Genomic DNA, 18,789 nt, shown 5'->3' with positions numbered 1-18,789 from the left:
GAGTTGTCTATTTGATGGAGCCTTGATCATGTGTTTTTGCTTTACATTTTACTTTTAATAAGAATAGTAATTTACTAATTGAAATAATTATTATTATGTAAAATAAGGTCTTTTTTGAATATGGTATTCAACAGTTTTTATCATTTTAAAGGGAGAAGTTGGGCAGCCTGGATCTCCAGGACTAGAGGGACATCGGGGAGAGCCTGTAAGTATTACATTGCTGACGTTATTCTTAGATGCTTTTTTTCTTATTGTATTTTTTCTGTGAAAGGATATTGCACTTCATGTTTCTCCCATTTTGATTTGTATTGGTTGTTATGTACTTTTTTGTAAAAGCACATTTATTTTCTATTGCTCATCTTTAAATTTGGATTTAATGAAAGAAATAAAACTTTAAAGTCAAAGATGCCTTAAAAGATTCTTAATTATGTTGCTGTTATGCACCAGTTTTTATAGATAATATAAAATTTTTTTATTATTGACTTATTTCCAATTGAAAGGATGTTTTGGCGAGTTATTGGTGGTTACTTGAGGAAAGACTGGCTGTTTTTAACTCTCATTTTTGCAACATGGAATATGTTATTTTATATATTTGTTAATTGAGTTTACTTTTCCACTTCCTGCTTTCTCTCTTTGCTTATTGACTTCCTTGTATCTTGTTATACTGGCCATGTTATCTAAATTTCTGGTCTACCAGCTTACCTGGGAGCATGTTGCTGCATTATTGTTTTGCTTGTTTCCCAATACGTTCTTCTTCTGCTGGTATTTGGGAAACTTTTTTCCTGCTGTTTTTATGTGGTAAACGATGTCCTTCTGGTTTCCTTGTTTTGCTCTTCAAGGCCACCAGTCTTTGCTCAGAAGGCAGAGGATCTAAGGTATCTGAAGAAAGCTGAAGGCTTTCAGTGCTGATAGTGAGCCAGCTGTCTTCAAGGCATGAGTAATCATTCTTTAGGCCAAGAAGTGATTGGAGCTCAGTTTGTGAATCATTGCCTTTCAGATGTATTTTAAGATAAGAAGGGGAAGTTTTAAAAGATTGTGAATTTATATAGTATTAAATGGTTAAGCCAGATTGTATTACGTGCTCCAGTTTTAGTTAGTGGAGGTTCTTTTGAAGAGCAGAAAGTCTACTTGCTGATCAGGATATTGCCTGAAGGTAGCCAGTATGACATGTAAGGCACCTAGTAGTGTCTGATTCTCTACTTGTGATGCTGGTGTAGTGCCAAATTGTATGGGTAGGTGTGGTGCCTCCATCTATTTAGATCTTGGAAGTACAGCAAGAGATGTCTCCATGCAACCACTATATGGCAAAAGTGTGTGGTTGTAGTGTGGGAAATGAAAACTATCCCAGTCAGCCACAGTGACTGGTGTATGTGGGCTCCTTTAATCGAGTAGGAAGTAGTGGGCCTTTGTCCAATGGAAAGTGAACTGGAATGTGGGGCCGTCGGGAATACCTTGTGCACTCACTACTTCCGTTGTTCCTGTTTTTCCTCCAACACGTACTTGATACAAAATGTGTAAGCTCCTCTTTGCTCTTCTGTTACCATGATTTCTCCAATTGAAAGTAGTCTTCTCTATTGGGATACCCTAGTAGTTAGGGCACTTATATGGGAGAAGGGCACCCACCTTTGTTATGGATTCCCTAAGATAGTGAAATAGGCAGCCTAAACTCAAGACAGACCTTGTGTGTATCTTTTCAAACTATGGCTGTGTATCGGCCAAGCAGATGCATCTGTGGCCCTGGAGCAGCTCAGTAGGTTGCATGGATACTTCATCCACACAATTTTTATTTCTTACATTCAGTCACATTAGTGTTAAACATGGCCTAATTTGTTGTTAGCCTTTTTAAAAATAGCAATCTTTTGATTCCTTCTGCATTAACAAAAAAAAAAGTGTGATTGCAAAGTGAACGCATCTTGAAACAATGTCTAAGAAGCAACTGCCTAGCACACAGCACAACTGAACTGAGCTCCCATTGCCTTCACCAACTGAAAGGTGTGGTTACTTTCTGGACAATATGCCATACTGTCTTGTATATTATTACTCTTATTAATCCTCACATATATGAGCAGGAAAGAATTGGTTGTTAAAATAATGCCAACTGAAATGGTTGTTTTCCTCAGTAGTACTAGGGGAACTGAAGTTAGCAAGTCTATCCTCCTGATCCTACATGCTCTGTATAAGAAAAATATTTGATATTATAGAATTCTCTCCAAAGCATTTGGTAAAGCTAGTAATCAAGCTCAGCTTCCCAATGACAAACAGGCCATGCTCCAAGTGTAGTCATGCTGTCACTTGAGTGGCACTTTAATGGCTAGTCATGCATCTTACTGACGACAGGCTGTTTTGGGAAATACAGGTTTTTGAGGGACAAGCTGTCTAAAGGGTAGAATAAATCATTTCATATTTGAACTTAATTTCAGCCTAGTTCTCCTTTCTAAGGTAGGTAGAGCTTTGTCAGAGTTTGGTTTCACAGAAAGCAAAGTGAGATGTGAGTTTACAGTTCTGCAGATGGGAATTCTGAAGTGAGTGCTTGTGGATGAAACTGGCAGGACATTTATAGCACTCTTCCAGGCCTGGCATATGCTGTCTTGCCACAAGTAATGTGTCTGACCAATTGCAGCTGCTGATGTTTACTCTCCAGAAATCGTATTTTTCAGAAATACAGCTGTAAATACTTAAAATGATAGAATTTGCCCTTAATATTTAGGCCACATCATTAGACCTCAGATGTGGTCTTTTATGACAGTGACAGCGGTACAGCGTGGCTTTCAGCTTCTGACCAGACTCCTGCTGTTATACCTCATAGTTTGTCTGTTTGTCTCCTATTACTGCACCAGTACTGTCAGTGCTAGATCAGTGAATTCTCTAAAAATTACTCTCTAAAATTCACAGATATCTGATCTGTGCTAGTGTACCAGAGTTCTTTTTTGAAGCATGCTCAAAGTAAACCAATGAAATTACTACAGAAGTTGCTGAATTTCCCCTCATAAAGCAGAAATCTTTATAATATGACATAATAAAATGATGTAAATAGGTAGGCTGCATATTTGGACAGAAACCTAAGGTTAATGTAATTCTGCTGCATCTACAGACATGCTGAGAATAATAGAAATATGATGCAAGGAGAAGCAGTTCCTGATTTGCTTATATGGTAGTATGCAGAACTAAATATATTAAATATATAATTATATTTATAATTATAATAATTATATATTATATATATATATTATAATTATATTTATATATAAATATAAATATATATTTGATACTGTCCCCCACGACATCCTTATAACAAAGCTGAGGAAGTGTGGGATAGATGAGTGGACAGTGAGGTGGGTTAAAAACTGGCTGACTGACAGAGCACAGAGGGTCGTTGTTGGCGGTGCAGAGTCCGGCTGGAGGCCTGTAACCAGGGGTGTTCCTCAGGGGTCTGTGCTGGGTCCGGTCTTGTTCAACATCTTCATCAATGACCTTGATGAGGGGATAGTGGCCACCCTCAGCAAGTTTGCTGATGATACGAAGTTGGGAGGATTGGCTGACACGCCTGAAGGCTGTGCTGCCATTCAGCGAGACCTGGACAGGCTGGAGAGCTGGGCAGAAAAAAACCAGATGAGGTTTAACAAAAGCAAGTGTAGAGTCTTGCATCTGGGGAGGAATAATTCCATGCACCAGTACAGGTTGTGGGATGACCTGCTGGAGGGGAGCTCTGTGGAAAGGGACCTGGGTGTCCTGGTGAACGACAGGTTGGCCATGAGCCAGCAGTGTGCCCTTGTGGCCAAAAAGGCCAATGGCTTACTGGGGTGCATTAAAAAGAGCGTGTCCAGCAGGTCAAAGGAGGTGATCCTCCCCCTCTACTCTGCCCTGGTAAGACCTCATCTGGAGTACTGCATCCAGTTCTGGCCTCCCCAGTACAAAAAAGACAAGGATCTCTTGCAAAGAGTCCAGCGGAGGGCCACGAAGATGGTGAAGGGCCTGGAGCATCTCTCCTATGAAGAAAGGCTGAGTGAACTGGGTCTGTTCAGCCTTGAGAAAAGAAGACTGAGAGGGGACCTGATCCAGATCTATAAATATCTAAGGTGTGGGGGGCAGAATGGCGAGGCCAGACTGTTTTCAGTGGTGAGTGGAGACAGGACAAGGGGAAATGGCCAGAAACTGCAGCATAGGAAGTTCCGCACAAATGTGCGCAAGAACTTCTTTACAGTGAGGATGACGGAGCACTGGAACAGGCTGCCCAGGGAGGTGGTGGAGTCTCCTTCTGTGGAGATGTTCAAGACCTGCCTGGATGCCTACCTGTGCGACCTGCTGTAGGGAACCTGCTTTGGCAGGGGGGTTGGACTCGATGATCTCTGGAGGTCCCTTCCAACCCCTACAATTCTGTGATATTCTTGGTGCTTCTTCTGTGTTCCACATAGTATTGCCACCTGTCCCTTACTATGTAATTTTCCAGCATTTCCTTTGCACCAACAAATTGTCTTTACTGTAGACCTTACAGTGCAACACTTCCTTGAGGCAGGATGCTTTGTCATGCGGTCTTCATTATGTTGTGTTACCTCTTATCGTTCTTGGTATAGGAAACTATGCCAAGGAAAAAGCAAACACAGTCCTATTGGTTAATACTTTAAATGTATGTTGATAACATTTCTGTCCATGTTCTCCGGACAAATAGCTGATCATAAAAACAGGAAATAATATTTATTTATTAAGAAGTAGTTGCAGCTGGTTCTGATGAACTTTCTTCTTCAGTTCAGCTCTGCATTTATTATATCGCTGTCTGTCGAAGGTGACAGGTAAAATGTGCAAATTTTAATAGAGGCAAGTCCACTATTCTATATAGGATGGAACAGGAGATAATTTTAACATCAGGAAGTTGTCATTTATTTAACTCGTATTTTCTATCATCTGCTTTGAGAGAGTGATTTATAAAATACTCTTCTCCTGCACTTAAAAGCAAACACAAAATCTCTCCAGGATAAGTATGCAGTAGTGGCTGTGACAATTTTTTTTTATTTTTTATTTTTAAATCTAGAAGTGTTTCTTAGTTAATTTTCTGAATGCGCCTATTCTGATAATTGTTATACTTCTGTTTTCATTCTCTCAGTAGAAGATTGCAGCATAAAAATCCTGTTAGGTTTTGAACGCTCTAAGGATCATATGCAGCACAGGTTTAGTAGTTGTGAAAATGTTTCATGGAGTACTAAACAATCATTTAAATTTTACATTATCTTGAAGTAGGCTCCGTTATGAAAGTAGTCTATTTAGAAGCAGTTATTCCCTGTCAATCATTAAAAGAAACGTAATCAGCATACATAGGAGACTCAGCAATCTGGCTCGTATAAGTCCATCAAAATTCTTAGCCTCAAAGCTAATAATTATTTTTTTCCACTAGTCTGAGGTACCTGAGTAGTGGCAGCTGAGCATTGGTGGCTTACTTTCCAGAGGTACCAGTATTCCAGTCATAAGGGAAATAAGGACTAGTGTTTTCTCTGCACGTTATGTCCTCTGGGTCTGAAAACATATGTGATTTCTTTCTTGAAAAATTTGCCTTGGACCTTTACTTATAAAGTGAAAGGGCTCTTCAATTGGGGTTAGGTTTTTCTTTGACATAACCAGCTGATGCAGTAAGACTTTGGTAGGTAAAATGCCATACATTGTTATTTCTTCACAACTAGATTTTGTTGGTCAAATTAATTTTTTAATGATTGTTTACTAAATTATTCTATGCTAAATTTTTAGAAGCAGGATTACTTTTCTGATGATGGTCTTCTCCTTCCCTTCTTCCTTCCACTGCAAAAAAAAGAAAAAAAAAAGAAAAAAAAAAAGTAAAAGGTAGTGCATCAATCATTTTTCCTTGAGAGGCTTTGTGGAATTGTGAGAGTAGTCAGGGCAGAGTCTTGCTGAGGACTTTCTGATTGCTGGAGCTACTATTACAGATGCTAATCTTCCCTCTTGAGAAGGAGGGAGATGACAGCTTTGATAACACAATAATTTCAGTAATCTTTCTTAGATTTTTTTGGAGTGCAGATTTTCCTCAAAACACTCAAAAAAAACCCAGTGCTTTTTGAGTGCTGGTTTTCCTGGCAATTTTAACTTCCAACCAAACTCACTTAAAAGGTACATATATTTTTAATGAAAACATTATTTGCAACATTTCTTATCTTCATCATTTGGTCTGACAGTTTATGTTAATTAAGTGCATTCTGTCTTGCATTTTCAGCAAATTTAATTGCTTTTAAGAAGATGAATGTGTGAATGGTGCTGTAAAGAAACAGGTGATTAAAATACATCTGGGACCTCTGGCAGGTTAATGTCAATGGCTCTATTATTCCTACGTGACAGAAATGTTAGACATGGCAACCTAGCTGCTGATCCAAATTGTATTGAAGTCATTGGAGGGATTCTCACTGATTTCAATCTGGACAGCAGCCACAATAAGTACTGTAATAAACTTGGATCCACTGACCAAATGAAGCTTGGAAAATAATGCCTGCATTTCTAAGTTGTAAAATCAAACAGTTCTCTTCCATCTAATTCTCACTTTCTATCTTTTCTTTGTGATTTCTAGTTCGTACATTTTGGCTTCACACACATGCAATTAGATGAATTATATTCATTTTCTGCACTTAGATGGCATCTCTTTATTTTTGTTATGTCTGCAAAGACTTAGGAAAGTATTATTTTTTGGAATTCTGCAGTTAGCATCAGTTCAGATCAGATAACTTATTCTGGAAAATCAGGCTGGGAGAAGCCCAGTGGTGTAGAAATACTTCTGGCCAAGACGGTGTACCAGTTTAAAATCTCCCTACTGATATGTTGAACTGTATTACATTAAATAGAATCTTGCCATTTGTTAAGATCTCTCTTAACTTTTTGTTAACTTCCTATATTCTAAAAAAATCTGTTTAAAAAGCATGATTCTGTAACAACTGTCCTGCAGCAAACAATTTAAACGCACTTTTTAAAAAATTGAAGTATCTTCTAAGCCCAAAATTATTGGTAGTACTTGTTTATTTTTATTCAATGAGTGATTACAATAAACTTCCTGTATTGAAAGACTTTGTTTTTAATATATATCATGACCAACAATTCCTTTCAGACATAACTTTTAAATAGTGTATATTTCTACTTAGGCATTTTTTCTGAAAAGATGACATGTCAGAAATCAATTAGTACTTGGGGCTAATGAAACATGTGGAATATATGATGCTGTTCTTAGGTCAAGCTACAAAACAAATTATCTTTAGGATTTTGACACCATATTGGACTGATATGGAATAAATTACGTGACCAGTAAAAACAAGCTCTGTAGATCCAAAAAGAAGCAATGTTAGTACAGAAATATTTAGTACAGAGTAGTACAGAAATATCAAATCATTTAAGAAGGAATCATTGGCTCACACTGCAATAATCTGTTTCAATAGTTAAATTTAGCCATACCAATTACAGACTAAACCAAGGTATGATTTTCCTTGCTTGTACTCTGGAAGGGTTTCATTGCATTCTCTGCACTGACTTTTGTTAGCTGTCTTAAGCGCAGGTAAGAACTGCCAAACAGACTAAAACTCAGGGAACTATCACAGAACCTTTTCTCTGAGAATGGAGTATGTAGAAGATCTATTTTCTTTCCTCCTTTATTTACTGCCAGATTCTGACTGTGTTTAGGGATTTCGTTTGTCAAAAGTGCAAGCTGGTCCTTTCTACTTAATGGCCTGCAGTGAACCAATTCTCTGGTAGTTTAATGATCCTTTTGGAACACATCCTATGACAAGTTTCACATTATGGGCCATGTGGGAAAAAAAAAAAAAAAAAGCATAATTTGTTATTAAACCCACTTCCTGCTAATTTAAATAACTGGGCCCTTACTGCAGAAAATTGGGAATGGCCAAAAATTGTATTCTTCTACATCAGTGTGATCTGAGTGAATAGAATTGCAGTTTTTGCAGTGTTTAACACCCAGGAGCATTGGTACAAGGAACAGAGAGCAGGCAATGCCCTGCCATCCTTACCCTAACTCTGATGTGCCAGGTGCTCACACTGTGCAATGAGTCATATGTTTTTTTGCCAAAAATTGTTAGTAGTGGAGAAATTTTAGACTATTTCAAAGACATGTAACTTGAGTATTAGAGCATTTACACGCAGATATGAACTACAGCTTGGTTTATCAGCTGATAGAAGTCACTGTAAGATTTTTAGCTGGAGTGGACATGCTTGGTTTGCAGAGTCCATTATGCTGGTGCCTGACAGGACAAGCAGGGGGAGGACATCACAGTGTCACCTGTAGAGCTGGGGACACCCAAGATTGGTGAATCTGCCTAGCTTCGGATCCACTAAGATGTGCTGAGTCTGTTATTCATAGTATTTTGAAGAGTATTTGCAAGAAACAGTGACATCAGTTTCACTGTGCTGGCAGTGCAACAGGGGTCACTGTGTTCCACACGTAACATATGTCTGTTTTATTTTTAATAAGCAATTTGCCAAAAAAAAAAAAAGTGCTTACAGACTCTGGTCTTGTAACTGTGAATGCTTTCTCCTTCCTTGCATTTAATTTAAAGCTTCAGTTTTAGTCTAGTGGATGCTGTGGGAACCTTTCTTTGTATTCAGCCCATTTTCCTTTGTTGTCAGTTCCAGGTAACCAGTAGTAACTGATGCAACTTCTTTGAATTTCTTTTATATATTTTTTTCTACTTTCCACACAGAAGAGTTTTATCCATTATCCAAATCGATTTTATGTCTTTCATTCTTTCAGGATTATCGGGGATTTGCTGTAATCTTTTCAAAAGTATCTGGACTGTTGTACATTTATCCAGATTTTGACTTGACTCGTACTTTCTTACATGCCTCCAGTAAATCTCTCTTGTATCATCAAGTAAGTTTGTTCAAGTGAAGATTGGGACACAGAAACAGTTGAGTTTTTTCATGTGCTCAGAGAGCTCACGGAGATATCCTGGTAGATGGATATCTTTGTGAGTCTTATGCTATTGCTATAACTTATGCAAAGGGCTTTAATGCTTTCCTAGTATCAGAACTTCAAGTTTTTTTGCAGTGGAAGAAATAATTTAACTGAAATATAATTCAGAGAACTCATACATGCAAGAAAAGCTATCTTTATATCATAGTCATGATTTCTACATTTTAAACATCTGACTCCAACTCATCCGCATTAACTTACTGTTGAAAAAAAGATTAGGGTCAAAATTAGTACTAATCTTTATGAAAGTTCTATGCATTTTGTGAGACTGAAACTTTGAATAACAGTTTCTCAGTGCCACGCTAGAAGCATTTAGTGAGGATTGTGTCAATACTTAAATTACTAATAACCGTTGGGGATGCAACCTGAGCTTTTGTTGTTAAAGTGGGCAGCAGACCAGCACATGACCATCTTTTAACAAACGTTTCTGAATGTTATTCTTGGATCCATTTTTGAAAATCAATGTAATTTAAACAAGGTGGAATCCCAACAAAATAACTTTACTAATGATCATCATACAAAGGTAAGAAGTGAAGGCAGATACTATATTATACCATAAAATAAACCATATTTTTAAACAATATTCAACAGCAGAAGTAAAGAAGCTGGTAGATACGTATTTTTTTCTCATAAAAATGGCTGCAGAAAAGAATGCTTGCCTGACATTCTAGTACTTTTTTTTTGGTCTTGTTTTTCAGAAGGTCTCACAGTTCATGCAGGAAATATATTTTTTTATCCTATCTTTTACAGTCATAATCATTTTTAATAGAGAAAAATAGTTTTGTTTCAGGTATTTTTGTCTTGATATTGAAAGAAGAATGGATACTTTGAAACACTTCTAGATGTTATTTATCAACTGTTTGCACAGTACAAAGTACTGTACTTTTTACAAAGTAAGTCCAGATGTACATGGAGCCTGTTTGAAGCTGTGCAGTGAAAGATTAAAGTTTTATAGTTGCACCCTGAGAAAATAGGATAACATACTAAGGCCTTTTCACAGTCTTAGAGAATTGACCACAAAATAGTTTGCTTTTAACAGGGAATCTTTTGGAAATGTCCTGTAATTTTGTATCTTCCACAGGGACAGCTTTAAGGTAGTAACTATGTTACCTGCAATTGGGAACCTCTGGCTTTACATACCAAACCTGTCAACCGTAGAATGAAGTTCTACCAGGCACTGGAGGGAGTGCAGTGGAAAATAAAGAATGGAATAAGCTAATACATGCTCATTTTAGGAATAAAACATTTTTTTTCTTCTTGAAAAGTTTTTATGTGTAGTTTCTTCTGCTTTTCATAAACATAGCTAGAGATGAAGAATGCTGAAAAAATGACAAATAACACTAGCTAGAAGAGAGGGAAAATGTTTTGAGAAACGTAGCATATGCCTTAAGTGAAAATGCTTCACCCAGTTGTTTTGTATATAAAGTCCTGGACAACCTACTTAATGGATTTTTAGTTGGATTGCATGGAAAAAAATCCAGCTGTTTAATATAATCCAAAGCCAAAAATAGACATTTCATGATTAAGGAAACCTACATAAAAGTTTTTCCAGGGATTGTGAAACAACCTTCCTTTTACAGTTAAATCCATTGTATCTGCCAGATACTGTCAGAGAATAGAAAAAATATATATATTTAAATTTCTAAAAGTGGGATAACATAGAGTATTCATAAAGAACTATTTAATTATCACCACTGAAGCTCATTGTCATAATGGAAGCCGATTATTATTTTGGATATTCTGAATTTGTAGCTGTGGAGGCTGCTGCTCAGGAAGGCTGCATCAAGGGATTGAACTGCATGTCCAGGCAAGCTTCTTTCAGCTGTGAAGCTAAGAGCCATTTTTAAGCACTGGTATCTCCCTCGTGTCAAGGATGCTTAGAGCTCCTTTTACCCTTCGTTTACAGTTATGTCTTAGTAATCACTTCTTAGTGAAGACTGTTCAGAGGTTTTGCTAATGAAGCCTATAGAGACCTGTTATACCAGGCAGATACAAAAACAAGACAAAATATTTATACATTTGTTTTTGGTCCAGAGAACAAGACATCAGGGCATGACATTCGACTGCCTAAGGTGAGATATGTGAGGTCATCTGTAACATCTGGCATCTATAACACAGTACTTACAGCATACTGACATCTTTTCTAAGGAGCAGGTGAGCTTAAATGTACCACAGCACCTTAAATGACAATTCCACATATGCCCATGGTATTCAGGTGTCTCTTTATGCCCTGGGGGTATTCTCCAAGATCTCCCTGGTTTGTAACAAGAGCATAGAAAACAGGCAGACTTGTATGCAGAGATAACAAAGATGGAAAATAGATGCTTAAACCAACAAAGGAGACTGAATAAAGGGAAAACACAGCAGTGTCTCAATAACTAAAAAATATCAGGTAGCTGCTAGATTGATTTGAAATCACTGTAGCTTTTAGTCATAAACTCAGTGGCTTGATATGTTGAGAAGCTTTTGAATAGCCTATTTTTTTAAACCTGTGAATTGTGTTTGATAGGCAAACTTTCTAGCTTTTAATTTTGTGTGACTGTAGCACTTGCAAACTTATAAAGGGATGAAAGAGGACTTCCCATTTAAGGGAATTTTTCAGAGGAAAGATGAGACGTTTGAAGGAAGTGAATATAATTAAAATGAGATTGATGATGCTGAAAGAGCTAAGGCAGGGAGTAAGGCTTGCAATTATTTAGCTTTTAAATAGACAAAGCAATGATGATTAGATGAAATTTGATGTAAAAGCAGGTCAGGAGATAACTGATTGGAAAGGGTGAGATGGTACAACTTGTGTGAGGACAGAAAGCATTAAAGCTCAATAAATACCTTGATTTCTAGCTATTCTGGTTAGAAATATTATGCTGTGCTTCTTGGCGTTACAGCTGTATATCTGATAAACATGAACCATTTAAAATGCATTTTCTGGAAAGAAGAAGAAAACAAAGTCTTGAATTACAACCCATTTTTTAATTTTATCTGAACGAAATATTGCTTGATAGCTTTGCAAAAACCATCCTTAAAGTCATTTTTTTCTCCTAACTCCATGAATCACAAATTATTCCATAGCATTGATTCTGTTGCTCCCTGTGGGTGGCAATTTTCCCACTTGTGGTAGTTCCAAACATTGTGTTTCCCTTAATGGCAGGAAAATTGCATGATTAATCTGTTTCATATTAAGTTTTGATTAAAAGCAGGCGTTTCTGACAATTTTACTTACAACATGCACTTCAAAACTTTTTTTTATCTTACAAATGAAATTAGTTGCTTTACCTCGAGCTCTGAAGTGAGAATACATCTTTAAAAATTTTTTGATAGCTTTGTTTGTGTTATGTCACTCTATTAAACATAACTTTCTGTTCAAAGTGCCTTATCACTCATGGTAGATTAAAAAAAAAAAAAAGAAGTTCAGATTCTGAGGATTTGTACTGCATATAAAATATCTGTTTTAGGAACAAGGATGCTAATATATTTCCAACGCTTAGTTTGGCTCTTGATGTAGAAGTTAGGGAAGAAATTGAGGATATCTAGACTGCTTTCTAACTTTGTCCTCTGGGAAAGTACAAGTAATTCTAGTTGGCATAAAAGGGGGATATCCATGTAAAAGGAAGTAGTAGTTACAGAAAAGACAAGGAGAAGGAAACAAAATTTAATTTTTAAATCCTACTGGAAGTGAACCTACAGAAATCAGTCTTTGCAATTGCTGTACTATGGAAGCTACACAACAATGTAACTCTCATGAGAAAAGCTTATTCTTTGTGAACAAATTAGCCATTTCATTCTCCTTCTCCTATGCCAACTGACTTGTGGTGAGTAACTGTGAAAGTCTCCACCCCGTGTACTCTGGGAATCATTCTGATTAAGATAAATGATAGTTTCATTCTTAGCTGAATGAATGTCACTAAAGCATGAGGGAATCTGGGGAGTCTGGACCATCTTCCACTGAAAAAGGAGCAGAAGTTCCCAGCACTTCAGCAGTGCAGAATCCATCAGAAAAGGAAGGCTAACAGTGGCTTACTTTTGCAATTGTTCTTTGAGTTTTATCTTTCTTTGCCACTGATATAAAGGTGAAGTTAAATGTCTTGTATCAGATTTATTTTTTTTTTTAGGCAAGAAAGTTCAATCCAGCTCAGACATGTTTCTTCTCTTTGGCATTCTTATTTAAGGGTAGTCCGTTCACTGTGTTGAATAAATATGTGGGATGGACTTCCGGCTGAACTTGAGCCATGAGTGTGCCAGGGTGGCCCAGAAGGCCATCACGTCCTAGCTTGCATCAGAAACGGTGTTGCCAGCAGTAAGAGGGAAGTGATTGTGCCCCTGTACTCAGCTGTGTGAGGCCGCACCTCGAATACTGTGTCCAGTTTTGGGCCCCTCACTGCAAGAAAGATGTTGAGGCCCTGGAGGGGTTCGAAGAAGGGCAGCAAAACTGGTTGAGGGGTCTGGAGCACAGGGCTTATGAGGAGCGGCTGAAGGAGCCGGGAATGTTCAGTCTGGAGGAGGCTCAGGGGAGACCTTAATGCTCTCTATAGCTACCTGGAGGGAGGTTGTAGTGAGCTGGGGATCGGCCAGAGGGAATGGCTTCAAGCTGCGCCAGGGGAGATTCAGGCTGGATGTTAGGAAATACTGCTTCTCTGAAAGAGAGTGGTCAGGCTCTGGAATGGGCTGCCCAGGGAGGTGGTGGAGTCATCGATTCTGGAGGTGTTCAGGGAACGTTTGAATTTTGTGTTGAGGGATTGGTTTAGTGAGAACTGTTGGTGATAGGTGGATGGTTGGACTGGATGATAACATTGGTCTTTTCTAACCTTGGTGTTTCTGTGATTCTGTGATTCTCTTAGCCCTACACAGAACTTGGAAATGTAACCAGGGAAAGCTTTGGTGCACCTTTTCAGTAAAAGCAGATTCCTGCCTAGTGGAGGGGATCTTTTTCAGCATTGTGTGAAGTTCTGATGTTGATATTTACAGTTAAATTTTACATTTTACAGCTACAGAATTTAACTGTTGAATAAATATACCGAGAAACCATGCAAGGTCTAGAAGTTCCCAAATGTGGTTATAAATACACCTGATTTCCTATCTCTGTGCAAATAAGATGGTTTTGAACAAAATTTTAGCAAGAAGACTTATGTTGCACAGCGTGAGTAGAGGTCTTTGAATGAAACGTTAGCTTTCCAGTTATATTTATATTCTTTGATCTCTTCTTTGGATTATACATACACTGGAGTTTTGATGACTTGCAAAATGCTAAAGATGCCATAATTTACTCATATGTTATTGACCATTGAACTGTTTCTGCTTTATTGTGTCATCACTAACAAGAAGCTTGGTGTAAAGTACAAAGCAATTGAGCTGCTTTTTCCAAGGCAGCATTTTACAACTGTTCTTTGTATGGAAACTATCAAGTTAGTCCTGACTGTTGAAATCTATATGCTTAATTCTTGCTACAGATTAGTGATGGTACAAGTAAGAACAGTATCTGTCCAATAAATTTGAGTAGATTTAAGAGGAAAAATAAACTAACTGAATGTAGATGAGAGTTTTAAGTGTATATTGAGCTTTGTTTTAAAGCTAAGCTACATGCATTTATAGGATCACTGTAAGAAATGGTATGAGATGTACTGTAGAGTGAAATAAACAGTGAGGTCAAGGAAATGTTACAGATCTTCAGGTGTTTATCAAAGTGGAAGCCAGTACACATCACATATGACAATAGCTGTCTCTTGTTTTACGTTACAATCACTGTATTTTAAATGGGAAAATAGGATGACCCAAGGTGCTGATGGCCAATACTTTTTCTGGAAGAAGACATGCTTTATTTCATATGGGAATCTATTGTATAATGAGCAGTGGTTTCTTTCCCCATGTCAGAATTTTCAGTACAGCACTGCAGCCCTTCTTGGGCAGCTAGGAGTACATGAGCCTGTCTGGGACAGATGTGGAGTTCCAGCAGGAAAGCATCCTAGAAGGACTGAACATCACTGTTTCACTGTCCCCAGATGAAATAGTTTGCATGTTTTCATCTGAAGCTCTTTTCTCATACATGTTTATTAAATTTTCTATTTCCACCCCTTATTCTGAACCCCAATTGTATAGCAAACATTAAATTTATGAGGATATGGAGTCTTATATATATGCGTATATATTTATAAAAATATTCTATGTATTTAAAAGGTTTTATTTTTCCTTCCTTAGGGAATTCCTGGAATCCCTGGAAATCAAGGAGCAAAAGGACAAAAGGTATTATTAATATCTCAAAACGCAGTTAAAAACTGCACATATATACTCTTTCCAAAGTGAGGGATAAGGCCGTACTGAGAGGAGACTTTTCACAGAGGAAATTTAGGACAAAAAATCATGTTGCAAATGAATGGAGACATCCATAATGCTATTGATATGTTTGTTATCGCTTATTGAATCTTATTTATATTATTCCAGAAGGAATGCATAATTTAAAAGAAACAAAGATCACGTTATAATACTTTGAAAAATAATCTCACATATATCTGTAGAATTAAAGGATGTTTAAGAAATTTGTTATTCTTACTTAAATTAATTCAACAACTGTTGCCCTTCTGTCAAAAATTTAGGGTGAAATTGGACCGCCGGGTCTACCAGGATCAAAAGGGTCACCAGGGGAAACTGTAAGTTTGCAAAATCATGTTATTATGAACAGGAACTACAAATAATTGTCATGCTGTTATTTACTACCTGTGATAAGGAAATAAGCAATACAGTAGCAACACAGCGTTTTTACATTTATGAATCCAGTCAAACCAAGTCTAATCTTTGAATCCCCTTCCCACTTTTCTTTTAAAATTGATCATTTCCAGTCTGCACATTTGGTAAATAAATCCACTGAAACATTAGTATGAATGTACTCTCTGAGTTAATTAAGTTTGTATTAACTCTGAATATATTTGTGTCAATTTACAGTAAGGTAAACACTGGTTAAATATTGTCATAGTGTGCAATGAATTTTTGAATCTGAATTACAGCAGGCTTTCATGATAGCATTCACCTTTGACCAGAACAGAGAGAACAGCTGAGGTCACAGAGAGATTTTTATTTTGGGAATTTAGGAAATTGAAATTAACTTGTTCTTTTTGAACAGTCCAGCTTAACACATCTTAGTTACTGCCTGAGTGGGGTGATTTCTATGTTCTTTATAATCCTTTAGAAATGATAGAAGTTGGTTACAGATAACCACTTGTAACCATTTCACTGGCAACAGAGCAATAGATAATGGTCTCAAGTTGCACTGGGGAAGTTTGAATTTGATATTAGGAAAATCATCCTCTCTGAAAGAGTGGTGAAGCATTGGAGCAGGTTTTGAGAAATTTTACTTTGGTTTTCAGATATACAGATGATATATAGGTATATGTATGCCTATGAATGTGTTGATGTCCTGTTGACCTTTTTCGACTTTGAGGTTCCTCAGTAAAATATATAATCAATTAAAACCAGTGCAATTCTGAATGGAGAAAAAAGACTGAAAGCAGTTTTATGCTTTGCAATTTCTAGGCTACTCTGCGCATTACATTCAAATTTTCTGCACCTACCATATCCATCAGTATTTTCTTTCATGAGTCCTTTATAGGTATGACCAGTACATTATAGCTATGAAAAGATTTTTTTTGTATACCACGAGTACACTGGTTAATTTTTTTTATGGACTCAACTACCTGAAGATCTCTCTGAAAGAAATTTCTCTGAGAACCAGATAATGTAGTCGTTCAGATCACACTGAAAAAACACTGAACTGAGAAGTTCAGATCTCTCTCTACTCTAGATAACATATGTGCATTTGGTCTCTCACTTGTTCCTCTAATAATTTTTATTACCTGTCACTGAAAATTTTTTCTCCATTTCTTTCTGAGCAAAGGTAAACAATATGCTGGAGGAGAGGCTGTCAGAGCAGCCATAATAAAGCCTTGTGGGATTCCACAATGTACATTATTCAAGTAATTCACCTACTATGTTTTCTTCAAATTTGCTGTACATAAATAACATCTGGTTCTGTGATACACTTGAAAATAATATGTTCATGTTTCCTGACAATTCAATTTCATGTATCTTTTGTCACCTGATAAAATAAGAAGGAAATTAATGCATGGAATATTTGAATATGTTATATGACATTAGGGAATTTCAGCCAGAAAAGATAGTGGGATTTTCCTTGTATTAGTCACAATGAATATATTTGTTCCAGACAAAACAGATGGAAAGCTTGTGGATGTGCTATTAATACCTTGGGAAAATTCTTCAATAACAAGTTCTTCTTCAATAGTAACTATCCCTATTACATTACCAAGGCCAGTAATTTATTCATGTGTGTGCTTCTTAAATAGTGTCAGCTCTGGAACATGGAAGAGTAACAGTAAATATATGTCCTTGCATCGGTTGTTATTATTCAGGACATACTCTTCTCTTACAATTTTACATGCCTTAGTTTTCAGTTTGCGTTCTCTAGTTTTTCCTGTATTGCACCAGAAAGTTTTCTTCTTGTAGAACACTGATTTCATGTAATTATCTTCCTGTATTTTTTTAATGAAATACATGAAATATGGCTTAGTAATTAGAGGACAAGGCAGGAAATGGGGACAACTGGCTTTTATTTCTCCCCTTCCTGTAGATGCTCATCTGACCTTTCATTATGTTAAAGTTTTCTGCTTTCTCTTCTGCCTTATCTAGAATGAAAGATAGCAGAAGATTGAGGTAGAAGTGTATACATACCTGATTAAATGAATGAATAAATAAAAAGATAAAGCTATACTGTACATATAGTATTTCCAATTTGTATAAGATAAAATGAATGTGGGACATTTGCAAAGAGCATTTAACTACTTGTAATCCAAGGACAGGTCTGGGCATAAGCCAGAAATGTGGAGTTGGTATTGGATAGGCTCTCAACACCATGTTGCCTGAAATTAAACACAGGGCCACAATGAGCTAGTGATGTGAGAGGAGCCAGAAATCATGTAGTCCCTTCTCATACCTTCCCACTATTAGTCCCCTTGCTTTTTGTTGGTTTTCTTTTTTGTTTTTTTGTTTTGTTATGTTTTTGCTGATTAACATGCTGGAAATTAGCACAGAACAGGAGCCTGAGGAAGAAAGGATAGTAATTTCACAAGGGTTTGCAGAAAAGGAAGGTAGACTTCAAAGACTGCAAAAAAAGGTGGATTAGAGCTATATTTCAGAAGTGAGTCGATAGATAATATGAAATTTGATTTAAAAAAGGTAAGCTGGATTCAGCATTATAGTGAAATCAATATTATCTAAAGCTTATTTTGCAATATAAATGCAAATAAAAAGAGAAAAATTGAAGAAGCAGCATTAATCCACTAATAAATTAAGACATTTCTAGTGTAATCAAGGTTTAGTTCCAAGAACAAATTAATTTTTTCTTACATTTTCTGTAACAAAGCTGATTCTGAAAATATGCCTTAAGCAAATGGTTAATGAGACTACAGTCTCTCTTAGACTTTTAGTGAAAGTAGGCTACAGAAGCTTCACTCCAGTTAGAGAGGAATTGGTTACTTATATTCAAACTTTTTAAAGAAATAGCACGGGCAAGTAATCCTTTATTCAGGAAAAAATTGATTATTCTAAATGAGCTTCATCATGTCTGATGACAGATTTTAAGGTAGGAATGAATGTTCAAAGTTCAGGAAGGTGTTGGCGATTATGCAATGTATATAATATTATTAAATATATAAACATATATATATATAAACTGAAGTTTGATTAAATAATTTTCAAGTGTAATTAACTGAATCTTGTGTACAAGAGACGTTTTTTTCTGTATTCATGGCCCTGTATCTGTGGCT

General features: G+C 36.7%; 1 protein-coding gene across 1 annotated transcript in view; it reads left to right on the top strand.

Annotated features, from left to right (window-relative positions):
* The window catches only part of COL21A1 (collagen type XXI alpha 1 chain), an 89,138-nt gene that overhangs the window by 50,338 nt on the left and 20,011 nt on the right, over positions 1 to 18,789 (top strand). The window contains exons 18-20 of the mRNA XM_052683057.1: positions 152 to 205; positions 15,155 to 15,199; positions 15,550 to 15,603. Of these exons, the coding sequence (XP_052539017.1) occupies positions 152 to 205; positions 15,155 to 15,199; positions 15,550 to 15,603 (153 nt within the window). The remainder of the gene's footprint in view (positions 1 to 151; positions 206 to 15,154; positions 15,200 to 15,549; positions 15,604 to 18,789) is intronic.

This window comes from Tympanuchus pallidicinctus, unplaced genomic scaffold (assembly GCF_026119805.1).
Source record: "Tympanuchus pallidicinctus isolate F22 unplaced genomic scaffold, pur_lepc_1.0 scaffold1, whole genome shotgun sequence".
In the NCBI taxonomy this organism is placed as follows: Eukaryota; Metazoa; Chordata; class Aves; order Galliformes; family Phasianidae; genus Tympanuchus; species Tympanuchus pallidicinctus.
The sequence above is the reverse complement of the archived record's forward strand: the minus strand, read 5'-3'. Positions and strand labels throughout refer to the sequence as shown.